This window comes from Colossoma macropomum, unplaced genomic scaffold (assembly GCF_904425465.1).
Source record: "Colossoma macropomum unplaced genomic scaffold, Colossoma_macropomum, whole genome shotgun sequence".
Taxonomy (NCBI): Eukaryota; Metazoa; Chordata; class Actinopteri; order Characiformes; family Serrasalmidae; genus Colossoma; species Colossoma macropomum.
The window spans coordinates 2,312,322-2,325,983 of record NW_023495456.1 but is presented as its reverse complement, the minus strand read 5'-3'; the positions used below and the strand labels follow the sequence as shown (position 1 = coordinate 2,325,983).

The following is a 13,662-nucleotide window of genomic DNA, read 5'->3' as shown; positions in this document are numbered from 1 at the left end:
GGAACTTTCTGTGAGGGAGCTTTTAGAGGTGGACGTCTGGTTCCTATCACCACCACTGTGACTGAAAATTGAAAAACTGGTGGAATTCCCCTTCCGCCTCAGTATCTGGGACGCGCGCACAAATAAAACCATCACAAACGTCTTACGAAGATTTAATGTACATTTATTCTTAACACGTGGAACATATAGTATAAAGATTTCATACTGAATAAATGATATTCATTAAGCCAAAAAAGGAAAAAAAGGAATTTACATCAAGTTCTTAGCTACATCGTCTGAATACAAATATGCAGAATCCATAGCGCTGAAAGGGGGGGGGCTTCCTCGGGGTCCGCCTATGTTTGGTTTGGATGTAAAGCTCCCTCAGAGCCGTAGACGTGACTGACCTGCTGATATATTTCTCTGCACCTGATCTGATCCTGTTCGGGGGGTGGAAGACGCTCCTGCGCCCCCACCAGGCGAACGGGAAGGAAACGGGTTAAATAAACACATGGCAATGAGCAATGAAGGGATTCTTGAGTGTAACCTTTAATTCGTCAAAGATTAAAAATGGTGAAGAGCGCCATAAAGGTGAGGGAGAGAGATAGAGAGAGAGATAGAGAGAAAGAGGAAGAGAGCAAGTGTAATGTACATCATCATTATTTACACTGCAGCCTGGACTGCACCTGGAGCTCAAGACCAGTCCTAAGAGGTGATTTTCATTTAAGGGTCAAGTCATACAATCGAGGGACAAAGAAGAGGTCGGGGTGTTGTAGGTTCACGATACTTTGGGGGGAAAGCCTTCTTTTTCCTCTCTCGACAGGAACTAAAATCATTTTTAAAAACTACAGTTTTTTTGCTGCCAAGCCAGCGTTCTCAGTGTGAAACAGTATTATTACAGTATGTTTACAGTTTGTTTTTAAGGTGTACAGTACAAAAAAAACAAAAAAAAGTCCTACAATCTACTGCACAGGCCTCCAAACGTCCGTTCACAGCCGACGACCTGGTTCCTTTAGGGCCGAGCGTGTGTATATATATATTTATAATCATCCAAGTTACAGCAACTCAGCACGCACCGGAGTCGGAGACCTCTCCGGCCTCCGAACGCAGCTAAGATAACGGTAGTCTCTGTGCCCGCCAGCCCAGCCCAGGAGGACGCGGGCACTTTATTCCCCAAACTCACTGTAAACGTGACAGCAACTTTGGTTACAGTTTTTGTTTGTTTTTTGTGTTTTTCTCGTTTTTAAATCTACTTTATTTCATTAAAAAAAAACAAAAACAAAAAGTCCTTCCCAAAGGGCAGCGCACTCTCCATCCGTGTTAGTCTCCATACGTGTTAAATTCACTAAATCCTTCCTTCAGAGAGAAGCAAAAAGGTAGAAAGGACAGACAGTGGAATCTGAGGTGATTTTGCATAAATTAAAAAAAAAAAAAAAACAAAAAAACATTGGAGTTATATTTTCTCCACTCGCACACAGGTGTGGAAACAAAAAAAAAAAAGAGGGGAGGGGACAAAGCTCCACCCCACAGCTGTCATGACTGGCCAATCAGAAACAGTACGTCACAGATCACGTGGGACACCTGCGAGTTCATGAGGGGCGACACGGACACGTCCAGCAGCCGCGATTCGTACAACGTGAACTCCGAGTGGTTCTCCTCCACCTTGGCGAGGGCGTGCAGGGCGCGGGCCGCCCGCCGCATCATGTCCACGCTGGTGGGCTCGAACGCCGCCCCTTGCATGTGCAGCAGCGAGCCCTGGCTTTGCTGGAACTGCGTCGCTGCCAGACTGTCCTCCAGAAAGCCCAGGAGGTTCCCCACGCTGCCCTTCTGCACGGCGATGGCCCGAGCTGCCAGGCTGTCGCCCTGGGCCAGGTTGGCCAGCAGCACCACAGCCATCTCCCGGCACACGGGCACCTTCCTGTCGCCGACCAGACGCACCAGCGAGCCGAATAGTTTCTCCAGACGGCTGAAGGGCGGCGTGGCCAAAATGAGGTCGACGTTGTTGTCCTGGATGCTGAGCTTGCTGAGGGTCTCGAAGACCAGTCTCTGGGGGGACAGCGCTCCGTTAAGCCCCAGCGAGGGGAAGGGGTCGAGGGCTTCGGCAGAGGGACAGACGGCCCAGTGGAGCAGACCGTCCAGCAGGGGCAGGCAGATGCTCTCGGGGTAGATGGAAAGGTCCAGCTGGCCTGAGATGTTTGCGAGCGTGACTAGGCAGTTTTCTCGCAGAACCTCCAGACAGTCCCACCACCACTCGTCTCGCTCGCAGCTGACCCCTTCGTCCTCCTCTTCCTCCTTCTCGTAGGTGACCGGAGCCTGCTTGCGCTCAGGGTGCCGGTGGTGGAGCAGCACCACTCGGCCCAGAATCAACAGCAGGCCTGGGTGCTTGGACATTTCGTGGTCATTGCCGGGGATGAAGGACAGGCTGCGGACAATGTTGGATACGCAGATGCACCGGCGGGCCAGCCCGTCCTGCCAGTGTGACAACGTGCACAGCGGGGTCTCATCCTTGCTGTGCGGCTCGTCCTCCAGGATCTTCACGCTGCTGCTCTGCTGCGCTGGGTTGATGCCAAACAGGAACTTGCTCTTCTCCTTGTCGCTGTCTGTGCCCCCTCGCACCACTCCTTCCGTCACAGAGCCTGGCCGAGCTGACAGTACGTCGTCGATGGTGGCCGTTATGCTACTGGATGCACTGGCTGATGATGAGTTCTTCTCTGGTTCTGAAGGATGGTCTGAGGAAGGTGGAGGCTGAGACTCTGGTTGCTGCTCCTGTTCTTGCTGCTGAACACTCGTCTGAGCCTTCTCTTCCTCTTGGATAACAGGCTCTGCTGTAGGAGGCACCTTTTTCCGGGACTCCGTGTTTACATGAACCCTTTTAGAAGATTTGAGCAGCTCCATCTTGCTCTCGAAGTGAGTTTGGATGTGCTCTGTGGTGTCACCTCCGCCAACGCTCCAGTGAATCAGGCCACTGTCGAAGGCCTGCCGCCGCCCCAACTTGCTTGTGCGCCCGATGACGAAAGGATCTTTCTTCCGCACGACCTTAATGGGAAGCTTGTCAAATTTGCTAGCCTGCCTTGGTTTCTCCTGTGCGACACTGCTGTCCTGTGATGGAGTAGATGACCTGGGCTCCTTAGATATCTGCCCTTCTTTCTCGTCCTCTTCGGACTTCTCGTTGGATTTCTGGCCCGGTGCAGACTCGTCCCTCTCCTGTTTCACCTGGATCTGTAACATTTGATCACTCCTCTTCTCCTCCTCCTCCTCATCCTCCTCCTCTTCATCCCCCTCATCCATCTGTTCCACCTCAGGGCCTTCTTCGTCAGACATCTCAGGGTCTACAGCATCCGGGTCGATCAACGTGCGTTGCCCAGGATCTCCAACCTCATATTCTTTCAAGATGCCAAAGATCTCAATAAGGCATCTACGGAAGTATTCCACTATCAGTTCAAGGAAACCGGAAAGCTGAAACAATACAGACACAGTGCATCATGTCAACATGTTAAGCTTTAAAAGTTTTCAGCTCATATGTGATGCAGTAAAGTATGCTGACCATCTCTACAGTGTTGCATGTCTCACCTGACACAAATTGAAGTTGGAAATGCTGTTGTCATCAAACAGAAGAATATTGATGGTGTCCAAAGCCCAACTGCTCTCAGCTAACAAGCCTGATTTGAGGGACATCATGACTCTCCAGGCTTCTGGTGTTCCTATGCAGAAAAAGAAATGACAAAACTTAGTTTATCAAGAAACAAGCATCCAAACAGGAAGATGTTGAGGGAAAAAGCAGCCACGTACCAATATCTTTCATCGTGAGCCTGCGCCGTGGTTTGAGAATGGGCTGGGAAGCCTCCACAGAGCCTGGTGGGAAGGCGATGTCTCTCCTTATCAGGGGAGGCTGTACCGGTGGTGGGGCTATGTGCGAGGCTGGGACTGGAGGTCCAGCTTTTTGGATCTTCATTCCAGAGTGCATGTAGGGGGACTTGCTAGGTGACGTCCTGTTCTCCATGGGCCTCGGCATGGGCGTCGGGCTGGACACCTGTGGAATGTGGTTTTGAGAGGACTGAAAGTTGGACTGTAACGTTCTACTCATAGGTGGGCCGGAACCTCCGGGCCCGAAGGGAGGCTGCCGCTGGTTGACGTGGCCAGGCCAGGGACCATCGTGGTTCATTCGCTGGTCCGAAGGCATCAAGTCCTCAGAGCGATTCATGCTGTGGTAGCCTGGGCCCTGAGCGGGAACGCCAGGAGGGCCCTGTCGGTTTGGGTAGTTTGGATAGTTCATCTCGTTGCGTCCTTGCCACATGGGACCCTGGGGGCCGTCAGGAACCGACGACATGGGGCTGCCCATCATCTGCGGTGGCATGGAGGACTGGGAGTTAGGGCCCCCAGCGTTAGGCCCCCTGTCCCGACCGAAACCGAACGGGAACTGGCTCTGTGGAGCAGGTGGGCGTCGGTCTGAGCCAGGGTAGGTGTTATACTGGTTGTACATGTCCTGCTGGGACTGGGGTCCACATGAAGGCTGAGGGCCCTGCTGCTGCTGTCCACTGAAGGTATACATCTCGCCTTCATGGCGCTTGGCTGGGGGACCATAAGCACCATCGACAGGTCTCTTCTGGGTGTAATTCTGGAATTAGAGAGGACAGAGTTTTGGAAATTGCTTATTATCCACACAGACTGTATTCTCCAAAACACACACTAAACTATTTTGTTGTTATTTTATAAATTTGGGGAAAGGGTTCAGTGCTATACAAACCGGCTGCTGTTGTGGGTACATTCCTGGCTGCTGATTTGGGTACGGTCCACCAGGGGGAGCACTTTGGCCAGGGAACTGATTACCATAGGATTCATGCCTACAAAAAAGGGGAAAAACAAGTAAACAATACTGTTAAATTAAAACAAAATAAAAGGGAAATTGTAAGTATTTTAATTAGCATGACATCAGAACACACTGACAATAATTACCACCAAACACTGTTTGTTTGCTTTTTAAACACTGTATATAACAATAATACGAAGCCAAAATCAGTGTTACCTTCACTTATTGTTTTAAACTAGCCTAAATGAGGGCATCAGCTAAATACAGTGAAATATAAACATAAAATAAATTCACAATAGTTCTCTAAACTACCACAGCGGAGTAATTAATCAATGACTCATCTTAAGAGCTTCAAGCCATCAAAAAAAGTACAATTATCAGTTATTGATATCAGTATTGGCTGCATATGCCTACAACGAACACCACAGTAATACTTCGTCAAATTTACAACATTCATGCGTACAAATGAGCAGGTAATGGCAACCTCTGCTGCTGCGGCGGCCGGTTCGGCGAGTACATCCCCGTGTCGGCGCTGGAAGGCATCATGTTGGGCTGTGGAGCTCCAGGGCCCATAGTGCCATCTGGACCAATACCTGGCTCTGGTCTGCGAGGAGACAACAAAACATACAGCAGGCGATCGAGATTTATTTAGACTGTGAATAATGAGGGCTGACCTTCGTCTGCAACGTAGCGCAGCATGACAGTACAGAACGAGTGCAGAATTAAAACAGAAAACAGTGACAAATGTACAAAAATAAAATTGAATCAACTGAAAAAGTTTCATCAAAAGAAAGTGATCAATTAAAGAACAAATAAGGCATAAAATTAAAAATAAAACAAGTAAATAAAAGAAAATTTAAAGCTAAAACTGAAAATAAAAAGCAACTAAAACAAAGCTGTCAAATCTGAACAACCACTTTTATTACCAATTAACAAGTACACTCTTAAGGATGGTTCTTCACAGGTTCTTTAGCAAAGAAAATAGTTCTATATAGAACCATGAACACTCAAAGAACACTTTGTAGGATTAAAAGAGCTCTTTGCATCATGAAACGTTGTTCAGATTGATGGAGAATGTGCTGTAAATGGTTCTATACAGCACCAAAAAAAGGTTCTTCTATTTTAACAAGCTTGACATCATAACAATCGAAGAAACTTTTTGGGTGCTATGTAGAACCCTTTTCAAAAAGGTTCTATACAGAACCATCTACATCAATCTGAAAAACACTTTCATGAACCCTTTAATCACGCAAAAGTTCTATACAGAACCATTTTCTTTACTAAAGAACCCCTGAAGAAGCACTTTTAATGTGTGTAACTAAAATCAAACAAACAAAACAGCTTTAAAACAAAAAAATGAAAACCCAACTAAAGCAAACAGGACAGTGGAAGTGGTTGGAGATTAAAATTTGTGGCTTGTAGCAAAAAGCAGAAATGAAAATAAGTCACACATCCTGTACAGAGACACACTGTTCTGCACTTTAATGCACAACTTCTGTTCATTTACTGAACTTAACACACTGGAATAAAAATGTAAATATAAAAAGGTTTTTGTATGTTGTGTTTCATTTTTCCCCAATATCTTAAATTAGCTAAACAAACAGAAATTGTGCACTAAAATGTGCTGGAAAAATGTCCTACTTAAGCGTGTTCTCCGTAAAGAACGTGTTCTTTATTATCACTTGGAAAATAATAAAGATAAAAGAAAATAGGAGAGGATAATTTGACCGGGCTGTTCAAACTTTGTGTACAACTGTACTCATGAACCTGAAGTTTCTCTGAATATTCTGTGCCTGCAAGAAAAGCAGAACATGCAGTAATTCATACCTTCTCTCGTATCCTGGTCCGTACGGGTACTGCTGTCTCTGGCCCATCTGCATATTACCCATAGGTCCCGGGGGCCCTCTGTTATACTGCTCGCCCATTCCGCTGTTAGGACCCTGTCCTGGAGTCATGAACTGCTCACCAGCTGTGAAAAACAAGGCAGAGACGGTGAGGCACCTTCAGCCAAAACCAGGACGATCACTCAGGAGCCGGACTAATGCTGCGTCCACATGTTGGCGCTAGATGAACAACGGCAAAACGATATTCCAGTTTTCAATGGAGTCGCGATGGGAAATTCTGCCACCGCCAGCAGCAAAAGCTTTAGTCGTATCCAGTTCCACCCACCAGTTAGGACTCCCCAGTCACACGACACCACCAGCGCTAGGAGGGCGATGCTGGCACAGACTTCCTCAGAGTTCTGTGAAGCTCCACCGCATCTTTAATTGCTGCGAACCCAGTGTCATCGGACAGCCGAACGCACTCGGACAAGAGCACCAACCGCCAGATCTGTCAAGAGTTCAGTTTTCCCAAACTTTGCTGTGAACTGGAGCGGCGAAATTAATTTTTTATTTTGAGTCACTGCTTAGACTTTTAAACAAATAACACAGCAGGTACAGTAAATTCATATTTACATTTGTGCCATTTAGCAGCTCTTATCCTTAGAAAAGTGCTGTGTTGTCCACTCAGAGAACATACTCTAGCTAGATAGATTAGAGTCCAAACTGCCCTTCAGCTCAAACACTGCCAGAAAACAAAAGCCAGAGCTGAAACCTAGAAAGATGCAGAGTTAAACAGCGTCAGAGCAACACAGGACATTTCAATAAGTACTTATATCAGTTCTCACTTAAGATCTGTACAGAGAGACGGTCTCCAGTTTAAAGGCCGTGAGAGACTCTACTGTTCAGACAGACAGTGGAAGTTCGTTCCTCCACCTGGACTCCAGGACAAGGAAGAGTCCTGATACTCGTCTTCATGTGTCCTGAAGGACGGCGGGTCGAGCCGGTTCTTTAGTAAGGCAAATGAACCATGCGCACTCAAAAAACCCTCTCCATGATCAAAAGGTTCTTCGCATCGTGAAGGGGTTCTTTAGATTGATGGAAAATGTGCAGCAGATTATACAAAGAACCTTTTTGAAAATGGTTCTATATAACACCAAAAAGGGTTCCTCTATTGTTATGACGTCAAGCTTGTGACAATAGAAAAACCCTTTTTGGTGCTGTAAAGAACCATTTTCAACAAGGTTCTATATTGACCTATCTACAGCACATCCTCCATCAATCTGAAGAACTCTTTTGCAACGCAAAGTGTTCTTTGAGTGTTTATGGTTTAACATGGAACCATCAACCCTTACTAATGAACTCCTGAGGAACCATCTTTAAGTGTGCACAGCTCAGTAGAGCATGACGTGCCCTTTCCAACGAGCCCTGATCTCATCGGCAACCTCAGGAAACCGGAAATAAGGACCCTGAAATCTCCAGGCTCCTCACCTGCTGTCTTCTCTGAGGCGTCTATGTCGTTAGTGTCACTCATGTGATCAGCGACTCGGCGACAGCTTAAAGTGTCGTCGCTGACGAGTTCCAACATAACAGAAAACACTATCACTGAATAAACTGAAACCTGAGTCCAAGAACTCTCACCTTTCCTCATTCCACCGAAAGGGTCCTTATTCGGCTCATAGGGACCCATACGGGCCATCATTTCCGGAGGTCCACCCATGCCAGGCTGGTACCCCGAGTTAGGCGTCATTGAGTTCCGTCTAGAAAGGCAGGGTCTCCTCCGTCAGCGAAGGGGTCCTGAAGATTCACGTTGCTCCTGTCAGAGAGACGCAAACTGTAAGCACTTTCACTACAACAGCAACGGAATCTTCTCCTGTCTTTATTATTTTTGCTGCAGCCACCGTCAGAGACGTACCGTCCACCGGGCATAGGGGCCATCTGGCTGTGGGGTGTTGAAGCAGGGGTGGGGGGTTTCAGGTCTCCTCCTTCAGCCATGGAGCTGCTCGTGGACTGGGGAGTCTGAGGGCCCTGTAAAGATCCAGATCCCGCTGGAGAGAGACAGACAGACAGACAGACAGACCAGTCAGAAATAAGCCGCTTATGTTTAGCTGAAAAAGAACCCCGAAAAACAGATCAAATGGAACAAAATGACAATATTTCATTGTGATAAACTGTCACATGCATAAACCTTTTCAAATCGGGAGCAGCAAAGTTTTTTCTACACTAAAACCAGCAGTCCAAACAACTGTGCAGCTCAAAGGCGGCACAATCTGACCGAGCACAAAAGCTTATCCGACAAGAGACGCTGACTACGAAACTGCAGTTAAAGGAAATACCGTAGGTGAAAGGCTGGGGGCGACTGTGAGCACTTCAGTACAACACAGCAACTATAAGCTGTTGATTTGTGTATCTTTGTCTGTTTACGCTCAGGTTTTTGTAGATTTGTGTGAACCCAGCATGTGTGCCTTTTAGCTGCAGAGCTTCAAGTAAAAGTGCTAAAAGGGAATTACACCCATTTTTCAAAATTTCTACAAAAGTAAATGTCAAGATGTAAACAGAGTTGTTCAGAGTGGTTTGGTGTGAAACTGTTCACAGTGGTGGTGATAGGAACCAGACGTCCACCTCTAAAAGCTCCTCACAGAAAGTTACTACATGAAATGGTTATGAATTCACTGCCTGATGACTGAGACGCTGTTTTATGGTAGTTTTGAGATTATGTTTTAGCTCACAATGTATTTTTAATAAAACACAGTAATGATGGCAGAGATACATGCAGAGGTGCTGTGAGGCAAAGAAAACTTGTGTCATGCAGAGTCATTTGAGTGTTTATGGTTCTATACAGAACCCTTTTCTTCAATAAAGAACCCATAAAGAACTATCTTTAAGAGAGCAAGATGTCAAGCCTTCAATAATAACAGAACCCTTTTTCTAAAAGGTTCTATATAGAACCATCTACAGCACATTCTCCATCAATCTGAACAACGCTTAAAAGCCTTAAAGAGGAAGAAAAACAGTAAATTAACTAAAACTTCATGTATGTAAAACAGTAAAAGCAAAAATGAAAAGTCAATTGAAGTGTTTGTTTAATTTAAATGGTAATAATAGTAAATAAATAGAAATATAAACAATTAAACAATAAAATATTAAGAAAATAGAATAAAATGAACTCAGAATGAGGACAAACTCAGATTTATAGGACAGTCTTTTAGCGTGGAGCAGCAGCGCTCAGCAAGGCCATTACAAGAGAATAATCCACTGATTATTCATAATTTATGCTTTAGATGTGATCAGAGTCATTCAGAGTGGTTTGGTGTGAAATGCTCTGTTCTACAGTCAGAACTGTCCACAGTGGTGGTGATAGGAACCAGACGTCCACCTCTAAAAGCTCCCTCACAGAAAGTTACTACAGTAAATGGTTATGAATTCACTGCCTGATGACTGAGACACTGTTTTATGATAGTTTTGAGAACTTAAACTCCATTCATGGTGGAGGGATACATGCAGGGCGCTGTGAGGCAAAATAGTCCCCAAAGAAAACTTATTATTTCAGATTTTCCACTATTTTCCATCATCAACATTCCATATAAACTCAGAACTCAAAATGTCTATGTTTGTGTTGTAGTCATGGCGACCCCTGGTTCCTATCACCACCACTGTAAAGACATCTGAACCATTTCACACCAAATCACTCTGAATCAGTCAAATTTAGAAAAAAAAAAAATTAGTGGAATTTCCCTTTAAATTCATCACTGCTACTACTTGAGGAGTCCGTCTTCCCTTCTTCCATTCATTTTCTGTCTTCGTCCCACGTTTTTAGAATGTGTAATAAAAGAAAAGAAAAATACAGCCGTTGTGTGAAGGTTCCGCTGTTTTAAATCCGTTTTTCTGAGAAAGTTGGAGTTTTCGGTTATTTTTTTTTAGCACTGTGTGTTGGTGGGAAAACTGGGCTGCTTCTGAACTGGACAGCATTGACCAAGAAACAGCACTACTGTGACAAACCTCCGAGAACGCAGAACCAGATCTAGCACCTCCACCACGGTTAAAGATGGTGTGAGCGTGCGCTCGAGTGCTGAGAGCCTGAAAAGCGCCGCAGGAAGGCGCCGGGCTCATCGTTACGCAGCTCTTTGGCGTTTCTCTCTGTGAGCCGGTTTTGGCAGCACTTAATTCCATTTGAGGACTTTACCCCCCCCAGCGCTGAGGGGAAGCCCACCGCTGGCTCTGTGCTCATAAAGCTCCGTCTCTCAGCTTCCAGTTCAGCATCTCAGCATGCCAGAGACCCCCCTCCCCCACTCCCCCACTGCTGAGCCACAGCATAACAAACTCAGCACTGTCAGTTCGACAGCGGGACTCTGAGCCGATTCACTGCCGTGTCTGAAGCGCAACTGGGGTGGGGTCAGTTTTACACGAGGAGGTGGGTGATTTAATTATTCCCAGTGTTTCTCAGTGATCAGCCAGCTTTACCTGCATAAAACAATCCAGAGAAATAATCCTAAATTACATTCACCCCATAAAAATTACCCCAGCTATATTAATCTCGTGCTGTAAACCGAATCTCAGGTAATATTAATCCTGTGCTGTGAAACAAACTGTAGAAATAATCCCAGGTTATATTAAACTTGTGCTATAAAACAAACCACAGAAATAATCCCACATTTTATTAATCCCATGCTATAAAACAAACTGTGGAAATAACTCCAGATTATATTATTCCTGTGCTATAAAATGAGCTGTAGGAACAACCTCAGATTATATTAACCTTGTGCTATAAACTGAACGGTGGAAATAACCCCAGTTTATATTAATCCTATGCTATGAGATGAACCATAGAAATAATCCCAGGTAATATTAATCCTGTACTATAAAATGAGCTGTGCTAATAACCCCAAATTATATGAAACCTGTGCTATAAACCGAATCATAGAAATAACCCCAGGTTATATTAATCCCATGCTATGAATGAGCTGTAGAAATAAAACCAGATTATATTAATCCTGTGCTACAAAACAAACCATGGAAATAATCCCATATTATATTAATCCTGTGCCTAAAAGCAAACCGTAGAAATAAAACCAGATTATATTAACCCTGTGCTATAAACCGAACCGTAGAAATAATCCCAGTGCTACGCGGTGATGTTGACTAACTTCCATGAAGGCCTGGGACAGCTGGGTAGATGTTTTGGGTCAACAAAATTCTGATTAAATGAAGCGCTTGGCTGTGTGTTCTACAGCAGAACGTGCTGCGTGTGGAACGTTTCTGGTGTGGCGGCGATGCGTTAATCCCACAGCCACTCCGGCATCTAATCTACAGTCAGATTTCTGATCTCGTGCCACTCGGTCATAAACGTTACAGCGGTGAAAAACACCACCGCACCTCCCAGAGCAAAATAATCCCGTCTGAGTAGTACATAGGACGGAATATAAGAGTGAGCGAGGAGAGAGAGAGAGAGAGAGAGAGAGAGAGAGAGAGAGAGAGAGGGAGCGGGCGTGCGAGCCAGGATAAACAGTATGTGTGCCACATGTGAGTCAGGATCCTGAGCCCGGCTGAAGCCTCGCGGTTGGCACGGTTGAACGATGAGTCATGCCTCCATTCATTAAAGAGAGAGAGAGAGAGAGAGAGAGAGAGAGAGAGAGAGAGAGAGAGAGAGAGGGGTCATTACCAGGTCAGGTTTATTCACACCCCCCCTCTCCCCTCCTCTGGGCAAGGATTTCCCTCAAACAGTGATAAAGGAGGGGGGGGGGCTGGAGAGGAGAAATCACAGAAAAGAAACAAAAAAATAAAAACGCCATGAGAGACGGAGGGAGGGTTGGGGTGTTGAGTCACACACTCCCCCCACACCCCCCACCCAACTCATTCATCTTTTCCTGGCTCAGCTCAGCCCTCCGGGGCTTCTGCTTCTGCTGCCCAGGGCCAGGAGAGCCCGCCGGAGTCCCTGACCCGCTGCCAAACAGACGCGCTCCACATCACAGAGGATTCCCTGCTTACTCATCCACCCCCCCCCTTCACCCCCCCCCACACCTCCCCCCCAGTATCGCTAACTGCACCTTCCCTAACGCTACAAAGGCCGAGGCGCTCATTTCTGAGACCTCTTAGACAAATAACCCCCTAAATCTCCCCTCCCAGGTTTATTTTTCAAATCAGCGCATATTTCAGTCTGAAACTGAGCTGTAAACACACAGCTAATCAGTCAGTTCAACCTGAAATAATGACTTCGTGTAGTAACTGAAAACGGGCGCTTTTATTTTCGTTACTTTAACCTCATTTTCACTGCTAGTTTTGGTTTTACTGATGGGTTTACTGAACTATAATAACCCTGGATTTGAGTGGCGCAGCGGCGCCACAAATAAGCGCAGATAACGTGATGTACGAACGGCGCAAACCTCGCTAACGTCCGCGTCAACGGAATGAAACATGAAAACACAGCAGACCCTCCATCGCCCCCTGCTGTCTAGTCTGCTTCATATGAGGCAGAACACTTTTCTCAGTCCAGCTTTGTATTCGCTCCACCCTGCAGCATCCCGTTACTGGCTGGTGTTGGAACCGAGGTGTGGCCAGGCAGACGGCCATACGCAAAGGCTCATGGCAGTAAGCTCCCTCCAAGAAAAGCTGATGTAATGATTCCCGGTTTCTCAGTGATTTTAGTCCCAGCAGAAACCATTATCAGCCATTTTTACCAGCTTTACCTGCATAAAACAATCCACAGAAATAATCCTAAATTACATTCACCCCATAGAAATTACCCCAGCTATATTAATCGCATGCTATAAACCAAATCTCAGGTAATATTAATCCTGTGCTGTAAAACAAACTGTAAAAAATAATCCCAGGTTATAATAAGATTGTGCTATAAAACAAACAGAAATAATCCCACATTTTATTAATTCTATGCTATGAGATGAGCTGTAAAAAAAATCCCAGGTTATATTAGTCCTATACTATAAAACAAGCTGTGTTAATAACCCCAAATTATATTAATCCTGTGCTATAAAGCAAACCGTAGAAATAACCTCAGATTATATTAATCCTGTGCTATAAAGCAAACCGTAGAAATAACCC

The 13,662-nt window shown here is 45.7% G+C and overlaps 1 protein-coding gene across 1 annotated transcript in view; it reads right to left on the bottom strand.

Annotated features, from left to right (window-relative positions):
* Nucleotides 1-506: 506 nt before the first annotated feature.
* arid1ab (AT rich interactive domain 1Ab (SWI-like)) overlaps nt 507-13,662 on the bottom strand; it is a 90,761-nt gene continuing 77,605 nt past the window's right edge. Inside the window, 9 exon segments of the mRNA XM_036562605.1 lie at nt 507-3,435; nt 3,550-3,680; nt 3,769-4,594; nt 4,724-4,820; nt 5,271-5,390; nt 6,614-6,755; nt 8,248-8,370; nt 8,373-8,422; nt 8,522-8,654. Of these exon segments, the coding sequence (XP_036418498.1) occupies nt 1,513-3,435; nt 3,550-3,680; nt 3,769-4,594; nt 4,724-4,820; nt 5,271-5,390; nt 6,614-6,755; nt 8,248-8,370; nt 8,373-8,422; nt 8,522-8,654 (3,545 nt within the window). The 3' untranslated portion in view covers nt 507-1,512.